This window comes from Ctenopharyngodon idella, chromosome 22 (genome assembly GCF_019924925.1).
Source record: "Ctenopharyngodon idella isolate HZGC_01 chromosome 22, HZGC01, whole genome shotgun sequence".
In the NCBI taxonomy this organism is placed as follows: domain Eukaryota; kingdom Metazoa; phylum Chordata; class Actinopteri; order Cypriniformes; family Xenocyprididae; genus Ctenopharyngodon; species Ctenopharyngodon idella.
The window spans coordinates 8,856,813-8,881,601 of NC_067241.1; the positions used below are offsets into that span (position 1 = coordinate 8,856,813).

Sequence of the window (24,789 nt, forward strand, 5' to 3'; positions counted from 1 at the left end):
ATGGGCGAGTTCAACACACTGCTTCATGAAGTTTCGAATCAGTGGTTCGGAGTCATGTGAACCATTGAAATTTCGAAACACTTATGACGTAACAAAGCCTCGTTTACTGAAATCACGTGACTTTGGCAGTTTACACACTCCGAACCACTGATTCGAAACAAAAGATTTGTGAAGCTTCATGAAGCGGTGTTTTGAAATCGTCCATCACTAGATATAAAGTCGTTATTTTGTTTTGTTTTTTTGGCGCGTAAAAAGTATTCTCGTTGTTTCATAACATTAAGGTTGAACCACTGTAGTCACATTAACTGTTTTAAATACGTCTTTAGTACCTTTCTGGGCATCTGAAAGTGTTAATTGTCTTGCTGGGAATGGAGGCCTCATTGAGCCATCGGATTTTATCAAAAATATCTTAATTTGTGTTTAGGTCTTACGGGTGTGAAAGGACATGAGGGTGAGTAATAAATGACAGAATTTTCATTTTTGGGTGAACTAACCCTTTAAGCAGCACAACTGTTTTCAACATTGATAATAAGAAGAAATGTTCTTGAGCATTAAATCAGCATAATAGAATGATTTGTGAAGGATCATGTGACACTGAAGACTGGAGTAATCATGCTGAAAATTTAGCTTTGCATCACAGGAATATAGAAGAAAACAATTATTTTAAATTGTAAAAATATTCCACAATATTACTGTTTTTCCTGTACTTTTTGTTCAAATAATTGTAGCCTTGGTGAGCATAAGAGATCAATCCCTGAACTTTTAAATGCAAGTGTATGTTTTTGTACGTAATTGAATATTTTTTTCCATCAATAACCCTTTATTCATCATTCCCTTCTCTATGCCTTTGTTTCTGTTCAGTCATCAAGAGCGCAGGCACACTTTGGACAGTCTGAGGCCAGTAGGAGGAGCAGCAGAGAGACAGACAGTACATATCGACAAGGTCTGATTCTCATACTGACATTTCATGGACATTTCTATATTGAATATATATATTTTTGTAGTTATGATAAGCTAAAATATTTTATCAGGTCGAAATTGCTGAGAAATTGTAAAAATCCCCCACAAACTAATATAATTTTTTTTTTAAACTTCTAGAATTATGGAATTTATTTATTAATTATAAATTATTTCAAATTATTTCCACTCTGTGAATAAAAAAGGTTTGAAACATTAAAGCAGAAGTACCGGAAATATCTTACCTTTGAATATTACTTGGACAATGGGGGCCTTAGAATCAAAAAGGCTCAAAATCACTGATTTAAATCTATGAATTTGAAGGTTTAGTACATGGTGGAAATCCTAATGTTTTAATGAACAATTCCCTCTGTCTCATAGGAGGTCAGTCGCCAGATGAACTCAGTGTTTAAGGAGCTGTTGTCCCGTCAACCTCCTCTGGAAGTCTCGGGTTCGAGCGTTCCTCCCTCCTCTCCCCCTGCATCTGTCCCTTCGGTTCCCTCCGCTGCTGCTCGACCTCCGGTGAAGAAGGGAGGCTTTGGCCTGCGCAGCAGAGGCCTCTTCAAACCCCAAGACCAACAGGACTGAGGGAGAGGAAGAGATGAAATATGAATGAATCTGAGTATGAGTGTTGGGGGAACAGCAAACTCATCACAGATATGAATATATTTTTCCAGACATACAATATATGGTTCTCTTTACGCCTTATTAACTAAACTGTATTCAAAAAGATTTCCATTGACGGTAACTGATTATGGTTTTGTTTCGTGTGAGACCAAGTCATTGATCCTATTATTGGTTGTATTCGTGTTTTACTAGCTTTGGCAACAGTTAATCTGGTACTCGGTCAAGAATTTCCTACTTCCCGTCTAATCATTCATCGCAGTGATGTCCAATGTGTCTGCCGTTTTTGACTGTAGTGTAGGCTGTGTTCTTTTGGAGAAACATAACTATCTGCTGATGATTTATTCTTGGATTCCCTCAAAGCACATAGATTCTGATCGGTAAGTGAATTGTGGGAATGACGTCCATGACAGACAGAGTCCACACTGATATTTTAGATATAGACGAGTCACCCTGAATGTAGCAAGAGATTTATGAAGGCCAATGTTACATTCAGATGTTTGCGAACCTAGAGTTCTACTTCATTATTGGAGTTTTTCTTATTCAGTTTTAAATGTTTTTTTGCTGCTTTTTGATATTATGCATTGCTCAAGTAGTTCAAGGTACAACATGATGAATATTAACTTTTTTTTTTTTTTTTTTTTTTTTTTAGAAGATTAATTTAGTTTTTTTTTTTTGGTATCATTTGCTATTTAAATTTTGTTTGATTTTTTTTTTTTTTTTTTTTAACATTTAATTGCATTACGTTTTTTACAATTATTTGCATTACAATGGATTATTCTTTAAAAAGCATTCAGTCGTAAAGGAACCAGCACATATGCATGCAATGTGCTGGGATGGTCTCGCGTGGGAACAGGTGGGACGGCCAAAATAAGCACAGCTCTGTAGCCTTTTTTATCCCGTCGGCTCCATATGAAAACTGAAAAGACAACTGTGAAGATAAGTGCCACCAAACACTCAGAACAGCTCAGGAACTGTCCAACAGAGAAGTGACTGGAGAAAATATCAAACTGTGAAAAGGCACATGTAGTCACAGGAAGTACAATGGCACTCACTTCCTTTTCGCTGCACATTAATGCCTCTGGTTACTGGTCTCCCTAGACTTCCACCCCGTCACCCATGCCTTCCCTTTAGCAGTGTGTTTCTCTAGTAGATGATGTCATCAATGATATGTGGATTACAATATTATCAAAATAAATTATAGATTCTAAAATACTGTTGGCTTCCTAAATGTTTCATGCATAATAATTACTTATAAAATGTTATATAATAGTATCATCTATATACTATTATAGCATTTATTAATATATAAAAGGTGCAGTGTGTGAATTTTAGCGGCATCTAGCGGTGAGGTTGCTAACTGCAACCAACTGGCCGACACAAGTCAAAGATGTCGTCATCTGAGACAGCAGAGAGTACGTTAGCCAGTCAAGCAATGAGGTTTCTTCTTACTTCTAACAAAGAACGGCTTCTGCTTCTAATAAACCAGATGACGACTACTACTATTACTACTACTACTACTACTTCGTGCGTATTCAACGTAGTGACGATGCAAGCTGCCTCTACAAACACGAACGATTTAGAAGAACAACAACAACATAGTGACGAAACGCGCTCTGTAGAGTGTATGTCCGTTTAGGGCTGCTGTAGAAACATGCCGGCGCAAAATGGCGACTTGATATGGAGGGGGGACCCACAGTGTATGAGATAGAAATGGCTCATTCTAAGGTAATAAAAACATGACTGTTCATTATGTAAAGTCTTTATACACCACTGAAAACATAGTTGTGTATATTATATTGCACTTCTGTCAGTAGATCCTCCCAAATTTTACACATTGCACCTTTAAATTAGTTTTAAATATTTTTTTATGTAGTATGTTTTGTGCTTTTGTCTTTTTTTTTTTTTAATAGTATTTATATTTAGCTTTATTCTATTTTTATTTCATTTTTAGAGATTTGAGTACTTTAAGTTAAACGTGTATTTTACTTGTTTCTAATTTTCATTTACATTTTTTAAGGTTTTTTTTTTTGGTCTAATATTTATATTTTATTTTGTTTCCTTATTTTTTAGTTTTAGGGTAACACTTTAGTTAGGTCCCATTAGTTCATTCATTAACTAACAATGAGCAATACATTTGTTACAGTTTTTTCAATCTTTATTAACATTTCTTAGTTAGTTCATGTTAGCTGAAATCCATTAAATAATACTAAGAGATACAATTTTTGATTTTAGTAATGTATTAGTAAATGTTGAAATTAACATTAACCAAGACCAGTTTTACTTTTAGTTTGACACTGTGTAATACAAAGACATACATTTTTAAGTGTAACTTAACTGTCTAAATATTTTTTTTAGGGCCACTGTACGTTTCCTAATAATAATAATAATAATAATAATAATAATAATAATTTATCTAGACCTAAAATTAGATGGTATGAGAGGAAACTGGCTGTGTGCGAAGAGGGTTAGCCTGTCCGGTAACCTGATTAGTGGTGCCCTCTCCATTCCTCTCCCCAAAATAACTTTACGCTCAGCCTTCTAATTCTTCACTGGGTACACACACTTCCACAAACTAGACTATGGCAAAGAACACAAGGCACAGAGAGTGAGGCCATACTGTAAGACGCTCCACTACATGCCTTCTGATGCCATTAACAGAATGATATCGGCCATATATTCATCTGTTAGATGACGAGATAGTTTATGGAGATTGTGAGTGTCTGTCAGACTGATCAAAATAGTCATAAACTATACTGCTGAAGCTACTTTTTTCTTGACCTGCACAAGATTACAGTTTATTTTTGGACCAGGACTGAATATTGAATAGGGTAAGTGAAAAATATTCATAATTGCTTTATTTTGCATTACATTCACGAGTATTATATCTTGTAATATATATATTTGGTAATGATAATGATCATATTAGTTACTATAAAATAAATGCAATGTCTTAGTTTTTCATGCACATTGTTTTCAAACTGATTTATGAAATGTCAGATTTGGACATCTACACCCATATGCCATACAGTACTGATGGGTTCATGTCATCACTTCTCAGTCAGACAAGCATGCATTACTGTAGCCTATGATGTATAATGAATAAATATAGTAAGCAAGAGTTGTCAGGGTGTCTTTTCTGACTTTGGTTTGTATTTGTCACATGTTGCCTGTAGTTTAATGCTTCTCAAACAGTGGGCCGTGACCCATAGGGGGCCTCCGCACACTTCCAATTGGACTGCAAGATGGCTCAAAATTATTTAAAATAAGACAGAACAGGTCAAGATGTAAGCTGAATTGCCAAATTGCAATTTTCATTAAAGAACAAAAGGGCTTTCACGCCATGTCGTAATTACGACATTTCAGCTTGTAAAAAAAGCCTTCACATCCTCTAGAGCTCATGGGTGTGTCTCAATCAGCTCCCTTGCTCGTGAATCGGTAAATCGTGTACACAAATTCAGGCACTGGTAAGGACAGTAAAGGATGCTGGTTCACTACACATTGGGACACTTATGACTCTATTTCTGGCGATGTGACAACGTCCTCATTGTACAACATCACTACTGGTATTATGAACAACAGCAGAGCTAATATCTTTATGACATTACTTGTAATGTTATTTAAAGTACATTATGATAAATTCTTTGCTTGTTACATATACATGCAACATTTCAGCTGTAAATAAATTATAAATGTTAGCTAGATTATGTTCATTACCTGTCTAGCTATGTATCTTTCTTTATGCTGAAATAAAATAATGGTTTGTATTTTTAAAAACATCTATCGCATGTCGTTATGTGTAGTGAGTTGGCTCACGTGATTTAAGTTTCGCGCTTCAGAACTTCCGTTAAGGGAGCATAGTGAGCATTGATGCTCCCTGGTTTTCACAGTGCATTGTGGGACTTTTTAGGGAGCGAACATTTCAGTGCCCTGGAAGGATTTTGCAATTGAGACAGCCCTTAAAATAGCTGACTCCCTGATCAGTGCCCTGACTACTGAACTGGGGAGCTGATTGAGGCACACCCCATAATTACAACTTGTAAGCTGGGAATTGACCCTTAGCAAAGACCCGCCCCCCTTAGTTACTGTTGCTTTGTCCGACAATCCATGGCGCTGTGGCGCCACACAGAGTGAAAAATACATCGCGGAGCATAGAGGACACTGACAACACGTCGACAGACAAGACAGAGCAGGTTACTTATGATATTAAACAAAGTCCCAGCTTTCAAACTGTGTGTGTTTTTTTTTTTTTTAAGAAATTCGAACAATAAAAACTGTTTTGTGGCTCTTTAATGTGTCATGACAGATCGCTGTAGTGCCTCAGCTCGCGGCTCGTGAACTGATCATCTCTTCCTACAAGTTAATTTATAGCATTAAATAAACATGAATGAACATGAGAAGGAATGTTGTTTCAAATGTGGAAAGACGTCAGTACATGCCATTTTATTTTTAAAGTTCAAGTCCACTGAGGTTAATCTTCTAACTCCTGACTGCTTTGTCAGACAAAATGGCGGATTCGGCGTTATGATTGGTTAGATCGCTTGTCAATCAAACTCCCTGCGAAGTGACTGCTGCAGATACTTTTAGGCATTGATAGAACGTCACGTGTTGTCATTTCGAAATTACGACATGGCGTGAACGCATGATTTTAGACAACCTGGACGTACAGTATGGTATGACTTAAAAAGAGGGGTGCCTTGCAGTCACTGCTGCAGTGGTTCTTAAACATGTTTAACCCACGGATATGCTAAAAACCTAACCTATTTATAGAGACTAGGTAGGCCTACTAGTTAGGTTCTGCACTGATTTAAGGATGCGTATATGAGAAATTGCGCACAAACACAAAGCACGTGATCTGCTTTGCAGTCAATATGATGTCAGACGAGTATTTGGTGGAGTGTAATATTGATGATGATGATGAAGAAGATGATGATGAGGATGTGAAGAAGATCCACCCGTCTCCACCTCCTCCACCACAGTTCTCCTCCACCCCTTCCCTCGCTCAGGTTGAGATCAGGGATCCCTGTGGTGTCAACAAACACTTGAAGGTGAACGCAACGTTCACATCTCATCCTGAGGGCAGTCATACAGGAGGTTTTACATGAAATAAGTATAACCAAGAATAAAATTAATGTAACTTTCTGTTCATTTTGACACCAGGTAGAGTTTAGCGATGTTTTGGCAGAGCCCGCGTCCACACACAGCTACGACCGCGTGTGGGTGTACAGCGGGATCGCCTTCGAGTCCATGCGGCTGTGGGGTTACCGCTGCCTGTCAGCGCTGTGTGCGGTTCCTCTCTCTTGCCTCTGTGGCTGTCTCTTTGCCCTACTGGCCTGTATGCACATCTGGTAGGCTCATTTTGTGAATTATTTATGAAAGCTGTTCCATAAAGTAAAGTTTATCATCAAAAATATTGTCTTTGCTTCTGCTTCCTTCTTTTTGCCATAGGTGTGTGATGCCCTGTATTCAGGTGTGCCATACCTGCCTGCCCTGTGTGAGGTCACTGTGGATGAGTGTGGTTAATATCTTCATCGCTCCATTCTGCACATCTGTGGCTCGCTGTTGCAGTGGCATATATGTGATGTACTCCAAAGAGTGATGAAAAACAATTAAGGAGGAATTTGAGGAAGCTTGTCGTTCCTCTCAATTAAAACCTTGGTATCCTTTTCTTTCTTTTTTTTTGACGTTACAAAATAGGGCTGTGTTCAAACCATTCAAAGAAGAGGATTACATGCTATTATAGCCTATAGATTTTTATTTAATAATACATTATTATATTAATCTTTTTAAAATTATCTTAATGCAACACAAATTTTGCATGTCAGAGGATATTTTGTTTCTTTCTAAGCATAATACATAGAAAGAGCCTTACACAAAATTATCAAGAACCTCTTTTTGTTTTCATAAAAATCTGTTTATATTTGTTTTGTTCTGATATAATGAACCATTGTCATGTATTATCTATGAAGCCAGATGTCTGTTTTGATGGTTATCATGTCATACATGTATTTGAATAAAACAACCACTTACATTTGTACATACAAGTTCTCTTATTAAGTTGTCATTTTTATTATGTGAATATCTGTCAAACATGATGCCTAAAGATCAATCCAGATGATAAAGCACTCAAAAGCATGAAAAAAAAATATTTATTTTTCTTTTGTTTGTGAGGTGAAACTAAAAACGGTTGTATTATGGTATTCATAAAAGAACAGAGAACACCTTACAACTGCTTTGCGTCGTGCCTAACAACACCCTTCAGCCGTGACTCATTACCTTATTGGTTTTATAGAACGGTTACCACATAATACAAATATTAAAGCCAGAAATATGTATCAATGCAACTTTCATGAAGTAAACTTTTTCTAAAAGCCTTCCGCCGGAAAAAATAGTCCCTGACCGGGAACAGCAACAGAACTTACATTATTGCGCCATTAGATGGCGGCAAAGACTGTCTTTATGAGTGTGTCAGTCAGTAGTGAAGACTTTTACATGATTGAAAAGACTGAATTGTTTTGAAAACGGAACAAGACGCAACTGACAAATGCTTTGAAAACCCCTTAAATGTAAGTCACGTGAAAACCCCTTAAATGTTAAAAGGACAAGATAATACATCGGACATTTAAACAGATTTTTTATTATGAACAGGACTAAATATAAACAGGACTATTATGAACAGGATAAAATGAAACTGTTTACTGAAAACTTCACCTGATTCTTGTTATACATGTTCCCAATTAAGTACCACTGTGGTGACTATCATGTTGTTTTACTGTTTTATTCTTTAATAATTATATGTCAAAGTCATAGACTACCTCGCTATACAGACATATTTTAAAAATTCATAAAAATATGAAATCAAATTGTTTTCTACAAACTCCACCTGATTCTTGTTCTAGATCTCCCCAAGTACCACTGTGGTGATTTTCATGTTATTTTTCTGTTTTATTATTTAATAATTATATGGAAGTATCGATAGTTCATTCGAAGTTTACTCAAGTGGAAGAATGTGACTAATAAACTTAGGCCTACTAGCACTATGCATCATATTTTTTTAAAAAGTAGATTATCTTAATATCAAAACCTTAAATTTTCTCTGGACTCAATGATAAATACATGTCTGACCGTTGGAATGAACCAAAAAAACAAAACAAAAAAAACAAACTAGAAAATCGCATTCATGACGATTTATGGTGATTTTATTTCCGTTAGACCTTTGCCTACATTGACGCTGATGCATTAAAGAGGAGGGGTTCCCCTGTTCCAAGATGGCGGCTCTATTGACGCATTCGTTCCAATGAACTGCCGTAGGCAAGGCGACATCTAGTGTATATATCTATGATATGGACCAACTTTTCAAATCAATTAGTTGCAACAAATCTATTTTAATACTTACAAAAAACTATCTGATGCAGTAGCCTAAGTGAAAGTGCTGTAGTGGATTGTGTTACTATGTAGGAATGGAGCATTTTATAGCTCAAAACAGAGATGAAAACAAATATGTGATCATTTTTTAGTGCAAAAGAACCTTAAATGTTATGGCACAAATACAAAAATTATTATTAGAAATGTAATAAAAATAGGATAATAATAAAATATGTAATGGATAATATGTTATTTATGTAGTCTATTGAGTTGTTATTGTGTCAAAACACAAATAAAACAATAATTAATAATCTGTTCTGGATATCAGTTATCAGACAGAAAAAACAACAACATGTTGTTTCTGCATCTCTGGCCTATTCTTTAGCAAAAAACATGTCAAAAATGACCTGAAGACATTAAAAAGGGTTATAAGCTCATTCAATGTGATAACAAAAACGCCTCTGATGAAGAAGTTTCTTGTGACTTTTTAGTGTAATTTGTCTTCCCATAATTCCACTACCCGGAAACAGTGCACAGTGTGATGAAGCGCGGAAGTATCGCGGGGGAATTCCTCGACAGTCTGCACCTGTCTGAGCTTTTCTGGACGTTTTCTTCTGATTTACTTTATTAGCCTCGATTCTGATTTTCCAGCTCGGTTAGGCTGAAGATGTTGGCCGACCTGAACGTCTGTGGTTGACTAAAAACAGGGCCGTATTTCTTTGGCGGTAGACCGACAGACAGTGAATCTGTGTTAGCGCAGACTTATATACTGTTAACGGCATAAAGAAGGTAATAATAACCTTTCTATTACACCCTACGATATATATATCGCAGCATTTATGTATATATAATGAATTTGAATTGTGTTAGTGTGTGGTTTTGAATGTTGTAGGGTTTTAAATGCGCTGATGCTAGTTCGTTAGCTGAACGAGCCTGCAAACAAAACATTGAGTCTTCTCTTTTAGAAGACGCGAGAAGTTTAAAATAAACCTGTCGATAAGAACTAAATATCAGTTCAATATAAGACTTAACAGTGTGTTTGAGAAATGTTTGTCTTTAGCATGAACACCGCACTGAGAAACAGTGAAAGTGTGTCTCTTTTTTGATGTGGAAAGGGTCATGAAACTGTATAGTCACTTCAATATGATTTGGAGCGATTATTTTATCTTAGATGTGGCGTTTTTGATGGAAAAGAAGTGTCAGTGAATAGCCTCATTTAGCTCTTGTTGTAAAGTGAAACTGGAATTCATCCATTACACTTAGACGTGAGATTGTAAAATAGTTTGTTAAAACTATTACCATTTAAAGGTGTATAATTTAATTGTGCCTAACTGTAACTGAAATATCAGGAAATGTCATTTCCAGCACTGAAAAAGTCATAGAAATGAATAACATTGTAAAAAAAAAATACTTAAGGGAAAAAATCTCTTGTGGATAATACGTTATCAAAAGTTGAATTTTAAATCTAGTTATGATCAAGTTGTTTTTACTAGGTGCTGTTTAGTTTATTTAACACTTACACATGGTAATTTTTTAGGTGAAGACCCACCATTGTGTCTTCCATGTCATACTCTGTTATGATTTTGATTAGATTACTTATAGAGATATTATTTTAACCCTAAAAGATAAGTGTGTAGATTTTCATTTCTTAAACAACCATGTAGGAAGACACATCATGGCCATATTCCAGGATGACAATGTCAAGATTCACCAGGGTTAAAATTGTGAAAGAATGGTTCAGAGAGCATGAAGAATCATTTTCACACATGAATTGGTAACTCTGAGTCCAGACCTTAATTTCATTGAAAGTCTTTGGGATGTGCTGGAGAAGACTTTACAGAATGCTCACCTCTTGCATTCTTAATACAAGATCTTGACCAAAAACTGATGGAAATAACATCACAAGATTTATTTCCATCGAGAGGTGCATCATTTTTTGGTCAAGATCTTGTATTGACAATGCAAGAGGTGAGCACTCTGTAAAGTCTCCTCCAGCACATCCCAAAGACTTACACTGAGGTTAAGGTCAGTGCCAGTTCACGTGTGAAAATGATTCTTCATGCTCCCTCCCAGTTCACAATTTGAGCCTGATGAATCTTGACATTGTCATCCTGGAATATGGCCATGATACATCTTAATACATGGTTGTTTAAGAAATGAAAAGCTACACACTCCATCTCTTAGGGTTAAAAGAACCGTTGCCAAACATATAACATGCTAGAAACATAATAATCACTGTAATAATGATCCATCCATAGACTCTTAAGTATTTGCCTATTAAAATCCAAACAGCAACTTTTTTTTGGCCGGGCAGTGTATTTAACTGATGTATTTAACCTGGAAAAAGTATCTTTTTAAATGTCTTGAATATTCACTTTATTCTCACCATGATTGCTGCTGACATGGAATTAAAAAATAATTTAAAATAAATATATACTGATATTTAATATACTTAGCAATGAATCATAAACAACTGGAAAGGTAATGGAGATTCAGAGCTGCCGATGTTTATTATTGGCTTGTCTTCTCTCTCTCAGGATCATGGTCCAGCCACAGCCATCAGGTGGTTGTACTCTGCAGTGGGAGCTGACTGGAGAGGAGACTGTAGGTGCTGGAGGTCAAGGGTCACTGATGGCCAGTTCACAGGGGTCTCTAAGGGTCCCTCCTGAATTAGCGGGAAATGAAGTGGTCCATAGACTTATAACAGATAATCATCAGCTACGAGGTGAGACTATGAGGTTATGAGATCTATGCCAGACTCACTGCCTTTTGAATGCAATGCATAAATGACTCTAAACGTTCCACAGAGGCTCTGAAGCGAAGCAATGATGCCCTCAAAGAGAGATGTGAAGAGATGGAGGGGTGGCAGAGGAGGTCGCGGGAGGAGCGAGAGTTCCTGAGCTGTAGATTTCGTGAGGCCAGAGCTTTAGTGCAGCGACTGGCGCAGGAAAACCAGAGCCTGTTAGGACAGCTCAACCACAGCATCAGTCCATGTGTCGGCACCTCTAAAGAGGCTGGAACTCAAGGCCAGGACCAAGAGCTGAAGTGCACCAATGCAGAGAAGAATGTCCTCATGGACGCACCAGAAGTAGGTTCTTTTGTAAATAAATTGTTTGTTTATAAGGAACTTGAAAGTTGTCAGTTCATTGAATTAAAATTAACATCCCTTTTTTGTTTCATCACACAGGTATTAAATGAAGCTGTACTGACAGACCGAGCTGAAGGAGACACTGACAGACACACAATGCCTCAAAGTTTGGTAATTTACCATAAATCTCAATATGAGAAATGTAATAATGTTTTTGTTTGTTGTTGTATCAGCACCATGTAATAATCTGCTTTGACTTCTTTTGGGTGTGGTGTGTTTGTCCTCATTTTCTTTACTGTGTTAAAGTACATTCTAAACATGGCGAAAGATAAGATCTTTAAAAAAAAAAAAAAAAAAAAAAAAAAAAATGCTATTTGTGCCTTTCATCTTTACAAATCTTTATCTCTTTACTCTTCAGCCTGCTGAGGGCTCTAATGAATTTCTTAAACTGCTGAAAAGCCACAAAGAGAAGCTGGAGGAAGGGATGAGGGCGCTGAAGAGGAGGAACGAGGAGCTGGAGAAGGAGAAAGCAGAGAGTGAGAAAGAGAGAGAAAATCTCCTCGCCACCCTGGAGCAGTTACGCTCCAGAGTCACTCAGGTAGAGCATTTAGCTTCCATGTGTTTATTGCACCAATTAGATGTCATATGGATAGTTGACAGGGCTTAGTTGACATTAACTTTTTTGCTCACCAGCCACTGTGGCTTGTGGTTTTCTAAAGTTACTACCTTGAAGAAAAACTGATATATTGATATTTTCAATATTATCATATTTTGGCAGCAGGTATATTTGGCTGCTGTCACTTTAAGGCCTGACGGATGGATTTATTATAATGTTACACATGCGTTTTCTTTCTCAACTGTTTATGTTCACTTAAAACATAACTGACTGTTTACATGAATACTCGCAAAGACCGGCATTTTTACATTATTTTGTATTTGACTGCTTAAGCGTGATAAGCAGCGAAAAAGGACTCAATTTAGTATGAGAGGCGGCTTTATGTATGGCCACTTTTGGTGTGAGCCCAAAATCTACAGGAATAAGTAAAATTATGCGCAATCCCACGCAGAAATTTAAGCCTTGTAACACCATAAATATTCATCCGGAGCAAATGAAATGAGTGCGTGAGTAAGGGGAGGCGCATTTGTTTGTCAACTCGTTGTCAGAGAGATAAGAGAGCGAGAAAGCGCAGCTGGTATCTATTCTGTGAAAAAATTCAGATATTTCAGTATCGATATGTATCGAAAAATCTATATTTTTGACAACACTACATTGCACTTAGTTTATTATTTCAGATGCCTATCAAAATTCAGCCTGCCAAAGTAGCTATTGGGAGTGACTGTGTTACACTCCACTGCTGAAATCAGTAATAAAAATAACAATATCATGAAATTATAATTTGAAGTGTTTTCTATTGTAATATATTTTAAAATGTAATTCATTCCTGCGATGGTAAAGCTGAATTTTTAGCAGCTATTACTCCAATATCTAATATGCTGATTTGGTGCTCAAGAAACATTTCTTAATATTATCAATGTTGAAAGCTGTTGTATAATACATACATCATAATACATTTCTGTTCTTTGATGAATAGAAAGTTATTTTAAACTGCATTTATTTGAAGTTGAAATCTTTTGTTAATTGTAACATTTTAAATTTAATGCATCCTTGCTGAACAAAAAACATCTTACTTACATCTTACTACATATTTTAGCACACTTTGGTTTAGTTTATGAAGTGATTAACTAATATTGATCATTCCTCTCTTTATCAGAATGTTACTGAAGAGTCAGTCCAGCAGGCATGTGCGCTCACCGTTCCTGCAGAAAGGTACTCTCAAATATTCAATTTACTCTGCTCTCTCTCCCTACAGTTGATAGTGATGCTCCTTTAACTCTGCATGCTTGGATTGGATTGTAATAAATCTCAAGGTGCTTTGCTTCCTTTCTTTTAATGTGAATGGTTTGGAATCTCTTTTCTCTGCCTTCTGTCTTGATTCATGTGTCTGCTTAGCTCTCACTTGGCTAAACTAACTGAGCAGCTTCAGGCTACGCAAGGCAGGTGAGGGGAAAAACGTATCTCACTGTATGTGTGCATGAGTGTCCTTCCCTCTTATTAGTGTTGCAAGAACATGTTGTCTGTGACTGGAATGAGACATGCATTAGCATAACTAGCACTAATTAGGGGTCGGGAGGATTAATATATATATATTTAATCTGTTTTTTATTTATTGTTAGATTTTTTTTTATTGGAGTTGGACCGAATAGTGAACATAGAATATGTTGCCCAGCACACATGAGAGCTCGTTGTTTTTGCATCTAGGCAAAGGGCAAGTACTTTGAGAAGTATAAAATATTTTGGTCACTACATTTACTTAAAAAATGTAGAAAATACTGATAATAAGGATTGAATTGATGTGTCCAAATACAAATGGTAGTACATTTGGTGGTGAACTGCAGTAAGATGTGTGGTTAATCGGGTTTCTGTCTTTGTGTGATGTAGGTACAGGGAACTTCAGGAGAAGCTGGACTGTCTTCAGAAGAACTCTGCTCAGAGGGACAGAACTGAGGCTCTGCTCAAACAGAAAGAAAAGGACTTTGTTCAGGTACAGGTTCAAACATACAGGCAAATGCCACTTCTTTCTATGTTGAGCAGCATTTGCAGTAGTTTGAGATGAGGGATCATCATCTTTGTGTTTGTAGCTGACAAAGGATAGTGAAGCTCTGAGAGCTCAAGTCACGTCCCTTCTCGGTGAATTGAATGAACGACAAAACTGGCTGGAGAAAAGTGAAGCAGAGAAACGAATATTAGAGGATAAGTGAGTGAATCTCTTCATCTTTGTGCATGTGTTTGATTATGAGAGTCAGCAGCTGTTTGTACAAGACCTGTTTGATCTCCCAGATTGGGCAGGAAGACCGAACGCCTGCAGACTTTAGAGAGAGACATGGAGCAGCAGAAGAAGCAGCACAGTGTGACAGTGGACAATCTTTTATTGCAGACACAGAACCTAGAAACTGCACTGAAGAACGAGAGGCTCGTCATAGTGGAAGAGAGGTGAGTTCAGCTGGATGGAGAGCCCCACAGCAAAAGCAACTTCCCTTTTTCATTGTTACAGTTGTAACAGTAACCCACAATTCCTGTTGCTCTTCCTCATCTAGGAGGAAACTGGCCCAGCTCCAGCATGCATACACATGTTTGTTTCAGGATTACGACAACAAACTTAAAAGTGAAAAGCAAGCCAATCACAGGGTAGGTAGCTGCTGTTTGTGCTCTTTGTTGGTTTTGAAAACACAATTTTCTTTAACATTTAATGTTAAATACGGTGGTCAATCCAGAAACTTTGCAATGTGTATTTAGCAGCATCAAAAATATATATTACATACAGAAAGCGCATCCATTCTAATCACTTAAGCTGTCGATCACCATGCGAGGTACACAAAGCTGCACTCTTGTGAAACTCCCATTATAATCAATAAAGCTGTCTACTCTGTGCAATGAATCTCTTTTTGACGTTGTGTTTATACTTTGTTGGTTATAATGAAAGGATTTCGTGTGAGTGCAGAATTCGTGCTGAACAAAAACGTTTTGATCGGTGTTGACTTGGATTCTCACTAAATTAAATGCATCTGATTGGCCATTGCGTTCACAGGCTCAACAGATATGTCTGTGATTGGCTACAATGCTCAACACTGCAAAAACACATTGTAAATAGAAACCTTTGACGCTCTTCACTGAGCACTTACACAAACACTCACAGGAGTGTTTTAAAGCATTTTAAAGCAGCCGGCTATCAGTGGGTGGCGGTACTGGAGAATGGCAGGCATCGTCAAAATTTTGCCGGAGAAAGTTTTTTTGACGGCCGCCAAAATACTTTCAATGCAGGAAAAACCCTGAGTATTTATTAATAATTAAAATTGGCTTTTATTTTTATATTTATATTTGTCATTTTTATTATTTATTTTTTTGTTTTTTTATTAAAATAATTTAATTTCAGTTTTAGTATTTTTTTAGTACTTCAACCTAACCTTGTTTTATTTGTTAGTTGCCAGGGCAACGTTTCTAATTTGGTAACACTTTATTTTAGGGTCTTTTAACTAGTTGCTTGTTAGCATACATATTACTAGAATATTGGCTATTTATTAGTAATTATTAAGCACATATTAATGCCTTATTCTGCATGACCTTATTCTACATTCTTAATCCTACCCAATACCTAAACTTAACAGCTACCTTACTAACTATTAATAAGCAGTAAATTAGGCGTTTTTTGCAGGGAAAGTCGTAATTAATAGTGAATATGTATTCCCTATACTAAAGTGTTACCTCTAATTTTTCTATTTATTTATCTAATATTTATCTTTTTCAATGATTTTTAATAGTTTTAGTTAACAATAACAACACTGTAGTGCAACCAACATACAGAAAAAAAAACATAAAACATATAATACAAAACCCTTGTGATTATGTGTAAAAGTCAATAAGCCTAAATAAATATTTATTAATAATTTATGATTTTGTAGTATACCTTTTTACCTTGAAAATGATATTTTATACTGATATTATATTTAAAAATATAAATGTTTTAAACCATTTTTTTTTAAAGATTTTTCCTTTTCTTAATGGTGGACACTCTTATTATTCATTGACCCATCTCAAACTGAAATGCTTCAAAACTAGAAAACTGTTACCGTTTCATGTTTGTGGTAAGCACTTTTGAAAATAGGTCTGTGCATGGTGTGCACTATACTTTGGTTAATGGAAAGTGCATGTGTGGTATTTCCGTTTCAGAGTGGAGAGGCAGATACTCTAGCTAACAGGTTAGCAGAGGCTGAGAAAGCTTTGGCCCTGAAACAGGATCTCATCGATAAACTCAAGGAGGAAACGGAGCAGCTGAGAGCTACATTAGAAACTATACCAGTGCTGAATGCTCAGGTGTGCATTTAAATAATTACTTACTTTGTCTTTGATATAAATACTCGTTCAACATGCATGCTGCATATAGTAACATAAACACAATCGCACATTTTTTTTTTGCAGGCAGAGATCTATAAGATGGACTTCCTGGCTGAGAGGGAAGCCAGAGAGAAACTCAATCAAAAAAAAGAAGAGTTGCAGGAGGAGCTGAATAAAGCACTATTTGAGTTAGACAGACTTAAGCAAGAGGGAACCTCACGGTATGAAAAGAGATGAACGGAGTGAACACTACATGATATTAGGGTACCATAATGGTTATTGACTAATTTAAGAGTTTAGGGCTAGTCAAAAAAAAAAAAAAAAAAGATTTATCAGTGAATCTTTTTTTTTTTTAACGTGGTCAATTATTTGCTTGGAAGCTTGTGTCCGCCATGAAATAAAAAATAAAAAAGGTAATTGCGACTTTTCATCTCACAATTCTGACTTCTTTTTTTTTTCTCAGAATTGCGTGATTATAAACCTGACTTTTTTTCTCAAAATTGTGAGATATAAACTCGCAATTGCATGTTATAATGTCCAATTGTGAGGGGAAAAAAGACAGCTGCTTTTTCACAATTCTGACTTTATATCTCGCAATTGCATGTTATAAAGTCAGAATTGCAAGATATAAACTTGCGATTCTGAGAAAAAGTCAGAATTGTGAGTTAAAAAGTCACAATTACCTTTTTTATTTCTTTATTTAGTGGTGGAAACAAGCTTCCAGATGGTACTAATTTAGCTTCCTCACTCCACATGAGCATTTGGATATGCGCCTAATATTAGTGCACATTTATCAAGATTAACGTTAACATTAGAGCGAGCAGCCATGTAAAGTGGATGACGTTAGGCTACTAATTGCACGTTTTAAATAAGTCGTATTTGAGGTCGCGCATCACCTTTTTGTGGTCATTTTTTACCCTCTCGAAATGTTCCCACACTTTGTATTTTCTGACCGACATATTACTGCATGGACCAGCTGTGCTAGCAATCTGTCACTGTGACTTTGTCAATTCCTGTGGAGTTTTCTTTTTCTGTGACTAACCGACTGATTAAAATTTAGTCGACCAAGCCTATTCTCCTCGACTAATGTTTAGTCGACTATGAAAGAGCAGCCCTAGTGCTTAAAGGGTTAGTTCACCCAAAAATGACCACACCTGTAGACCTTCGTTCATCTTCCAAACACAAATTAAGATATTTTTGATGAAATCCTAGAGCTTTCTGGCCTCCAATAGACTGCAACATAATTACCACTTTCAAGGCCCAGAAAGGTAGTAGACGTCGTTAAAAGAGTCCACGTGTCTACAGTGGTTCAACCTTAATGTTATGAAGCGACGAGAATACTTTGTGTGCAAAAAAACAAACAAAAATAACAGCTTTATTCAACAATGTCATCTCTTCCATGTCAGTCTCTTACACTGTTGACGTAGTAAACACCGTGCAGACTCGTTATTGGCTGACACCGTACATGTGAGCACCACAAAGTATGCGCATAATGCTGATGAGGAGCCGGCAAATACTCAGCCGGTGTTCAGACGTAAACACTGAAGCGCTGCACTGTGTCTACTATGTCAACAGTGTAGGAGAATGATATGGGAGAAAAGAAATTGTTGAAAAAAATCATTATTTTTGTTTTGTTTTTGCTCACAAAAAGTATTCTCAACGCTTCATAAAATTAAGTTGGAACCACTGCAGTCACGTCGACTGTTTTAACGATGTCTTTACTACCTTTTTGGACCTTGAAAGTGTCGGTTAAACTGCTGTCTATTGATGAGAATATACCTCTCGGATTTCATCAAAAATATCTTAATTTGTGTTCTGAAGATGAACGAAGGTCTTACGGGTTTGGAACGACATGAGGGTGAGTAATTAATGACAGAAATTTCATTTTTGGGTGAACTAACCTTTTAAGATGCCATATGCAGATGCGCCTTTCGATGCCATATGCAGATGCGCCACGTTCCGGACAGTTGAAGGAACTGTCACTGTCCCGATTGGGCCAGTGCTGCATTGTCACGAAAGTTTATCATTTGCACTTGTTTTTAAGCCTTGCCAATTTAAACATTCAAGCCCAAGAAGATGTGACAGAGAACTCAATTCAATACAAAATGTTCAAGAGTTACAAGTGGATGCTGTTTCTTTACAGAGCTCGCATTGAGGAGATGCAACAGAGACACTTGGAGGACTACAGGCCTCGACCACCAGCTCCAGCTGGTAAAACACCTTATACAGAGTCTGCATGAGCTAAAACATATGCATACTCTCGTTCCTTCATTTTGAAAATTGTCTTTATTTGATTCACTGGCTACATGGCAAATGTAACAATTACCTCTTTAAATACTCTGTTGCATTACTTGTGAACATGTTTGGGGTCTCAACTTGAAATTTCTGCTTTTGAAGCACCTTTCCCAGGAGCAGCCATGTTCAACCCAGCCCAGCCTCCATCTTCACGAAGAAGAGATGATGATCAGGAAGAGCTTCCTGATTACCGCTGCCCCAAATGTATGTACAAGGCACCAGACATGGATACCCTGCAGATCCACGTCATGGACTGTATCCAGTGAGAGGAGGAGACGTACAGGTGTTTTCATGACATCTGAGTGAACTCTAACAACAACAACAAAAAATGAGAAGAGAAAATCAAGAACATGCTAAAGACAAGAACTGTTTGAGGACTTTTTAATTCAACAACATTTAATCCTGCTGCAGATTGACTTGAAGTAGACAGATGTTTAGCAGATGTTTTTATCATGTGGCTATAGAGCTGCCACCATGTTCCTGTACACTTAGTTTGTGTATCTCTTAAAAAAAAAAAAAAAAAAAAAAGCTCATCTGTACTGCCTTTCTGTGACAGCATAGTGTAATGTACTGCACGTGTGAATGTTTGTCTGCTTTATGTCTGCACACATGACAGTGACAATATTTCCTTTATACCTGTGGTATTTGTTTCTCTGGATGTATGCACACTTGAGGATTGATGCCCGCCTGTGTTAATATTGTGTATTATCAGCCAAAGTGAATATGGAAAGAAAAGTGAAAAAACCTTTGTACAGACTATTGTTATGGAGAGATTTAATGAAATAAAGGTATGAATATAATGAGGATCTACTCTAAAAAGATTGTGGATTGTGTGCCAAAAAAGATTTTCTGTCACCTAAATGTATGAGAAACTCCATCAAAAGAAGGAAGAGTTGCTATAGGAGCTGAATAAGGCACTAGCCAAGATAGACAGACTCGAGCAAGAGGGAACCTCACAGTACAAAAGTAAATATTATATTGTTATATATTTTTGATATTAATATTAACAGTGTCAATTAAAAAAAAAACCAACTGAATTAATTATATGCCAATTGTGGAAATGTAACCCAATTTAATAGCATGTATACTAATATTTGCTAATAAAATCCTATCGTAATTATTAAACTATCAAAATGTGAAATTTATATTATTTTAATAATCAAAACATTTCACAGGTGTTCATAAAAAAAATATTTAAAAATATTACACATTTTACAATAAGCATTAATACATTTGAATACACTAAAATTACAATAACAACGTATCTGGACACTTTCTGGATGTGTGAACTTTACAAAAACTTTTTTAAAATTTAGGTTAAAAGTAATTTTCTTAAAGGATTAGTTCACCCAAAAATGAAAATTCTGTCATTAATTACTCGCCCTCATGTCGTTCTACACCCGTAAGACCTTTGTTCATCTTCGGAACACAAATTAAGATATTTTTGATAAAATCCAATGGCTCAGTGAGGCCTCCATTGAGAGCAAAGCCACTGAACCTCTCAAGATTCATAAAGGTACTAAAAACATATTTAAAACAGTTCATGTGAGTTCAGTGGTTCTACTTTAATATTATAAAACGACGAGAATACTTTTTGTGCGCCAAAAAAAAAAAAAAAATTAACAATATCTCCTGATGGCCGATTTCAAAACACTGCTTCTGAGCTTTACGAATCTTTTGTTTCGAATTAGTGATTCGGATCTCCTATCAAACGGCTAAACTGCTGAAATCACATGACTTTGGTGCTCCGAACCACTGATTCGATTCCTAAAGCTCAGAAGCAGTGTTTTGAAATTGGCCATAGATATTGTTGATTATTTTGTTTTTTTGGCGCACAAAAAGTATTCTCGTCGTTTATTATATTAAGGTAGAACCACTGAACTCACATGAACTGTTTTAAATACCTTTATGGACCTTCAGAGGTTCAGTGGCTTTGCTCTCAATGGAGGCCTCACTGAGCCATCGGATTTCATCAAAAATATCTTAATTCGTGTTCTGAAGATGAACAAAGGTCTTACGGGTGTAGAACGACATGAGGGTGAGTAATAAAGGATATTATTTTCATTTTTGGGTGAACTAACCCTTTTTAAGTGTTCAAATCTTTTGGGCCACTGTAGATTATCTCAAAATAATGATGTGATGAGGCCCCCTGGTTGTGAACCACAGTTCTAGACAAAAGACCTGCAGTACCGGCGGCTTTCACCAGAGGTCGCACTCGATATCATACACGTCATTCTTCCGTTGAGGTGACGTGTCTGTCTGTGTTTCATTGGGTGGAAGCTGGTGTTGGTCTCTTTCTCAGGTTTTGAGTGAGTTGAAGTGGATTCAACAGCCCAGGGATCAACATGATGCGAGTTATAACAGCTTTTTTGGCTCTTTGTCTGAGCTTTTGTGCAGGTATTTTGTCATTTTCTTTTTATTAATGTTAGATATACAGCACCATTCATTCTCAGCTTTCAATTTTTCGTGTATTCGCTGACAAGGCTAACAAGATGTCGCAAGCTACATTGAATTGATACCGTTTTTTAATCACAGTTTCCATTATAATTCTTTTTAACTAGCGTTTACTTGGATTCATTCAGCGACTAAACTTGACGTGTAGTTTGTTATTCTTAAGGATTGTAGTGTGACCGGTGTTTCTCTCCTCAGCTGAGACTTGCACAGACCCAGTCATTTCTCCGTCTTCATACACGACCACAGACGCGCTCATCTCCTCCGAGACCGTGTTCATCGTTGAACTGAGTCTGGCCTGTGCAAACGGAGCTCAGGTTTGTGGACTAACAGTGCTTTACATTCACATATATGCACGGTTCATTGGTACAGAAAAGTGGACTGACCCAGCTTGTTTTGTTTTTAGAGTGTTGCCCTCTATGCAGATGTCAATGGCAAACAGTTTCCTGTGACCAGAGGCCAAGATGTTGGCAAATACCAGGTAAGGTTACATAGGTTTTAAAGGGATAGTTTCAACAAAAATTCAGTCATTACTCACTCTCATGTCATTCCAAATACACAAGACTTCATTTCATCTTTGGAACACAAATGAAGATATTTTTAATAAACCCTCCACTAAAATTCTATTCAAAATGTTCAATCTAAGATGTCTGTAAAGGCATGGTTGCTTTATATGATGAACAGATTTAAAGGATTAGTTCACTTCAGAATTAAAATGTCCTGATAATTTACTCACCTCCATGTCATCCAAGATGTTTATATCTTTCTTTCTTCAGTCAAAAAGAAATTAAGGTTTTTAAGGAAAATATTCCAGGATTTTTCTCCATATAATGGACTTCAACGGATACCAATGGGTTGAAGGTCGAAATTGCAGTTTTAGTGCAGCTTCAAAGAGCTCTACACAATCCCAGCCGAGGAATAAGGGTCTTACCTAGCGAAACGATCGGCCATTTTTTAAATTAAAATAAAAATGTATATACTTTTTAACCACATGCTTGTCTTGTACTGCTCTGATTATGCATTACATAATCAAGTTGGAAAGGTCACACGTAAAGTAGGCAAAAAACTCCATCTCATTTTCTCCTCCGACTTCAAAATCGTCCGACATTGCCATTTTACCTTTTTTTTTTTTTTTTTTTTTGTAAAGGCTGTTTGACTTAGTCTTTACAAGGCTTTGTAAACACTTGCTCGGTACTTCCACCTACGTCACGCGTGACCTTTCCAACGTGATGATCGCACCGCATCACAGAACTAGTGCAAGACAAGCATTCGTGGTTAAAGTATATACATTTTTTAGCCCTTTTAAGCTGCACTGAAACTGAAATGTGGACCTTCAACCTGTTGGTAGCCTTTGAAGTCCACTATATGGAGAAAAATCCTGGAATGTTTTCCTCAAAAACCATAATTTCTTTTCAACTGAAGAAAGAAAGACATGAGCATCTTGGATGACATGGGCATGAGTAAATTCAGTAAACTAATCCTTTAATTTAGGCTTTTATTCTTATGTAAATATTGATCAGCAAATGTTCGTAAAGCACTCAAATACGGTAAACGGAAGTTTAACCTTACTTGCTTTATGCGCAAGAACAAACCTCATTGGTTCTTGCAGAAGCTCAAACATGCTGCGTAACACGATAATTAACCTCATTGGTTCTTGCACGTCAAGCAAGTATACTTGAGCTTCCGTTTACCGTATTTAAGTGCTCTATGTATGTTTGCTTATCAATGTTTATATGTGATTAAATACTAAATTAAATCTGTTCATCATATAAAGCAATCGTGTCTCTTCAGATGACTTGGATTAAACCACTCGATTCAAATTGATTTCTTTTATGATCTTTATATGAACTTTTTGAAGTTAGACTTTCAGTGAAGAGAGCAAAATCTCTCAGATTTCATCAAAAATATCTTCATTTGTTTTGAAGATGAACAAAAGTGTTACAGCTTTGTTAAAAATACCTTAAAGTTATAACATGTAAGATCCTTCTACATATGTAACCAACTGCTCCATTTATTTATTTTTGTCCAGGTGTCATGGAGTGTTCCTCATAAGCAGGCCAGCTCTGGCACATATCAGGTCAAATTCTTTGACGAGGAGTCTTACAGCACTCTAAGAAAGGTTGGTAAAATTAAGAATGATTGATTAAAAGTGTAGTTCACTTAAAAATGAAAATTCTCTCATTTACTTACCCTCATGTAATTTTAAACCTGTATGACTGACTGTCTTCTGTGGAACATAAGATATTTTGAGGGGGAGGGGGTAAATAATGATGATGTTAATTAACTATCCCTTTAACATACTTGATGAGACTGTGTTCAATGGCGCTGATTAAAAAAATGTTAATGTTTTCAGGCTCAGAGAAACAATGAAGATGTTGATTCTATCAAGCCTTTGTTCTCTGTCAATGTGGATCACAGGGTGAGTATGCTTGCTAATCTTCATTGATATCAGCTACCAATCCCCCCATACTGGATCATTTTGCTACTACTTGTTTACTTTCTATGATTTGTCTCTCTATGTTAATTTACCAATATATGTATGAATTTCAGGGTGCATGGAGTGGTCCCTGGGTGTCCACGGAGGTCTTGGCTGCTCTGATTGGCATTGTGGTTTACTACCTGGCCTACAGCACCAAAAGTGCTATCCAAGCTTGAGATGAGAAGAAAAGTCTGTTTTCCACCATACTGGTCAATCTGGTCTTCAGGCATTCCTTATTCTGCCATTTTAATATGCAGAGTTTATTTTGCCATGGACACCTTGGCTGAAACAAGAGATTGGTTTGTTGTAGAGCTTGAGTGAAAGTATTGGTATGAACAATAATTATAACAGCCAAAGTGGTGTTTTTTTTTTTTTTCCTAACAGACAGTCAAGAATTTAAGACGTAATATTTTTCATCTATGCTATCAATATTAAACCTCAAAAGGTCAAAAACTGAGGTGAATTATCTGTGACGCACCATCATAGTCCAGTTCTGTATTTTGAAATGTCCCAAATATCAATGAAATTCATTGAATATGGGAATAAACAACTTTTCTGAAAGTTTTCCTGAGTCATTTC

General features: G+C 36.5%; 4 protein-coding genes across 10 annotated transcripts in view; all 4 read left to right on the plus strand.

Moving 5' to 3' along the window:
* arhgap4b (Rho GTPase activating protein 4b) overlaps nucleotides 1-2,796 on the plus strand; it is a 32,664-nt gene extending 29,868 nt beyond the window's left edge. For all 4 annotated transcript variants that reach the window (XM_051879802.1, XM_051879801.1, XM_051879800.1 and 1 more), the window contains 2 exons: nucleotides 862-943; nucleotides 1,339-2,796. In XM_051879802.1, the coding sequence (XP_051735762.1) occupies nucleotides 862-943; nucleotides 1,339-1,545 (289 nt within the window). In that variant the 3' untranslated portion in view covers nucleotides 1,546-2,796. The remainder of the gene's footprint in view (nucleotides 1-861; nucleotides 944-1,338) is intronic.
* A 113-nt stretch (nucleotides 2,797-2,909) lies between these two features.
* On the plus strand, nucleotides 2,910-7,625 carry cav4b (caveolin 4b). Of its 3 annotated transcripts, XM_051879808.1 has the most exons (5): nucleotides 3,027-3,309; nucleotides 4,372-4,412; nucleotides 6,448-6,629; nucleotides 6,742-6,929; nucleotides 7,030-7,625. In XM_051879808.1, exons 3-5 carry the CDS (start codon nucleotides 6,453-6,455, stop codon nucleotides 7,178-7,180), a joined length of 516 nt encoding a protein of 171 aa, XP_051735768.1. In that variant the 5' UTR covers nucleotides 3,027-3,309; nucleotides 4,372-4,412; nucleotides 6,448-6,452; the 3' UTR covers nucleotides 7,181-7,625. The 3 variants fall into 3 exon arrangements, with proteins under 3 accessions (XP_051735767.1, XP_051735768.1, XP_051735766.1); XM_051879807.1 differs by lacking the exon at nucleotides 4,372-4,412 and having other exon boundaries at nucleotides 2,910-3,309; XM_051879806.1 differs by lacking the exon at nucleotides 3,027-3,309 and having other exon boundaries at nucleotides 3,326-4,412.
* Nucleotides 7,626-9,464: 1,839 nt separating this feature from the next.
* ikbkg (inhibitor of nuclear factor kappa B kinase regulatory subunit gamma) lies at nucleotides 9,465-20,086 on the plus strand. 2 transcript variants are annotated; one of them, XM_051880331.1, is made up of 15 exons: nucleotides 9,465-9,735; nucleotides 11,484-11,671; nucleotides 11,754-12,034; nucleotides 12,134-12,205; nucleotides 12,453-12,632; nucleotides 13,807-13,862; nucleotides 14,046-14,093; nucleotides 14,535-14,637; nucleotides 14,735-14,850; nucleotides 14,934-15,086; nucleotides 15,191-15,281; nucleotides 16,821-16,964; nucleotides 17,070-17,206; nucleotides 19,129-19,196; nucleotides 19,383-20,086. In XM_051880331.1, the coding sequence occupies exons 2-15, from the start codon at nucleotides 11,488-11,490 to the stop codon at nucleotides 19,544-19,546; spliced, it is 1,797 nt and encodes a 598-aa protein (XP_051736291.1). In that variant the 5' UTR covers nucleotides 9,465-9,735; nucleotides 11,484-11,487; the 3' UTR covers nucleotides 19,547-20,086. The 2 variants fall into 2 exon arrangements, with proteins under 2 accessions (XP_051736291.1, XP_051736293.1); XM_051880333.1 differs by lacking the exon at nucleotides 14,046-14,093 and having other exon boundaries at nucleotides 9,466-9,735.
* Nucleotides 20,087-21,496: 1,410 nt separating this feature from the next.
* Nucleotides 21,497-24,774, plus strand: ssr4 (signal sequence receptor, delta). Its single transcript, XM_051880728.1, has 6 exons — nucleotides 21,497-21,677; nucleotides 21,930-22,048; nucleotides 22,138-22,212; nucleotides 23,761-23,850; nucleotides 24,085-24,150; nucleotides 24,282-24,774. The coding sequence occupies exons 1-6, from the start codon at nucleotides 21,626-21,628 to the stop codon at nucleotides 24,384-24,386; spliced, it is 507 nt and encodes a 168-aa protein (XP_051736688.1). The 5' UTR covers nucleotides 21,497-21,625; the 3' UTR covers nucleotides 24,387-24,774.
* Nucleotides 24,775-24,789: the final 15 nt, after the last annotated feature.

What these genes read in the sequence shown, in the direction of transcription:
- ssr4 (XM_051880728.1), top strand. Translation starts at nt 21,626, where the DNA reads ATGATGCGAGTTATAACAGCTTTTTTGGCTCTTTGTCTGAGCTTTTGT. An exon ending in AAGATGTTGGCAAATACCAG is followed by an intron (nt 22,213 to 23,760) that starts GTAAGGTTACAT and finishes ATTTTTGTCCAG; the next exon opens with GTGTCATGGAGTGTTCCTCA. An exon ending in CTTACAGCACTCTAAGAAAG is followed by an intron (nt 23,851 to 24,084) that starts GTTGGTAAAATT and finishes TAATGTTTTCAG; the next exon opens with GCTCAGAGAAACAATGAAGA.
- ikbkg (XM_051880331.1), top strand. Translation starts at nt 11,488, where the DNA reads ATGGTCCAGCCACAGCCATCAGGTGGTTGTACTCTGCAGTGGGAGCTG. An exon ending in CTCACCGTTCCTGCAGAAAG is followed by an intron (nt 13,863 to 14,045) that starts GTACTCTCAAAT and finishes GTGTCTGCTTAG; the next exon opens with CTCTCACTTGGCTAAACTAA. An exon ending in AAACGAATATTAGAGGATAA is followed by an intron (nt 14,851 to 14,933) that starts GTGAGTGAATCT and finishes TTGATCTCCCAG; the next exon opens with ATTGGGCAGGAAGACCGAAC.
- cav4b (XM_051879807.1), top strand. Translation starts at nt 6,453, where the DNA reads ATGATGTCAGACGAGTATTTGGTGGAGTGTAATATTGATGATGATGAT. An exon ending in GTGTCAACAAACACTTGAAG is followed by an intron (nt 6,630 to 6,741) that starts GTGAACGCAACG and finishes TTTTGACACCAG; the next exon opens with GTAGAGTTTAGCGATGTTTT. An exon ending in CTGGCCTGTATGCACATCTG is followed by an intron (nt 6,930 to 7,029) that starts GTAGGCTCATTT and finishes TTTTTGCCATAG; the next exon opens with GTGTGTGATGCCCTGTATTC.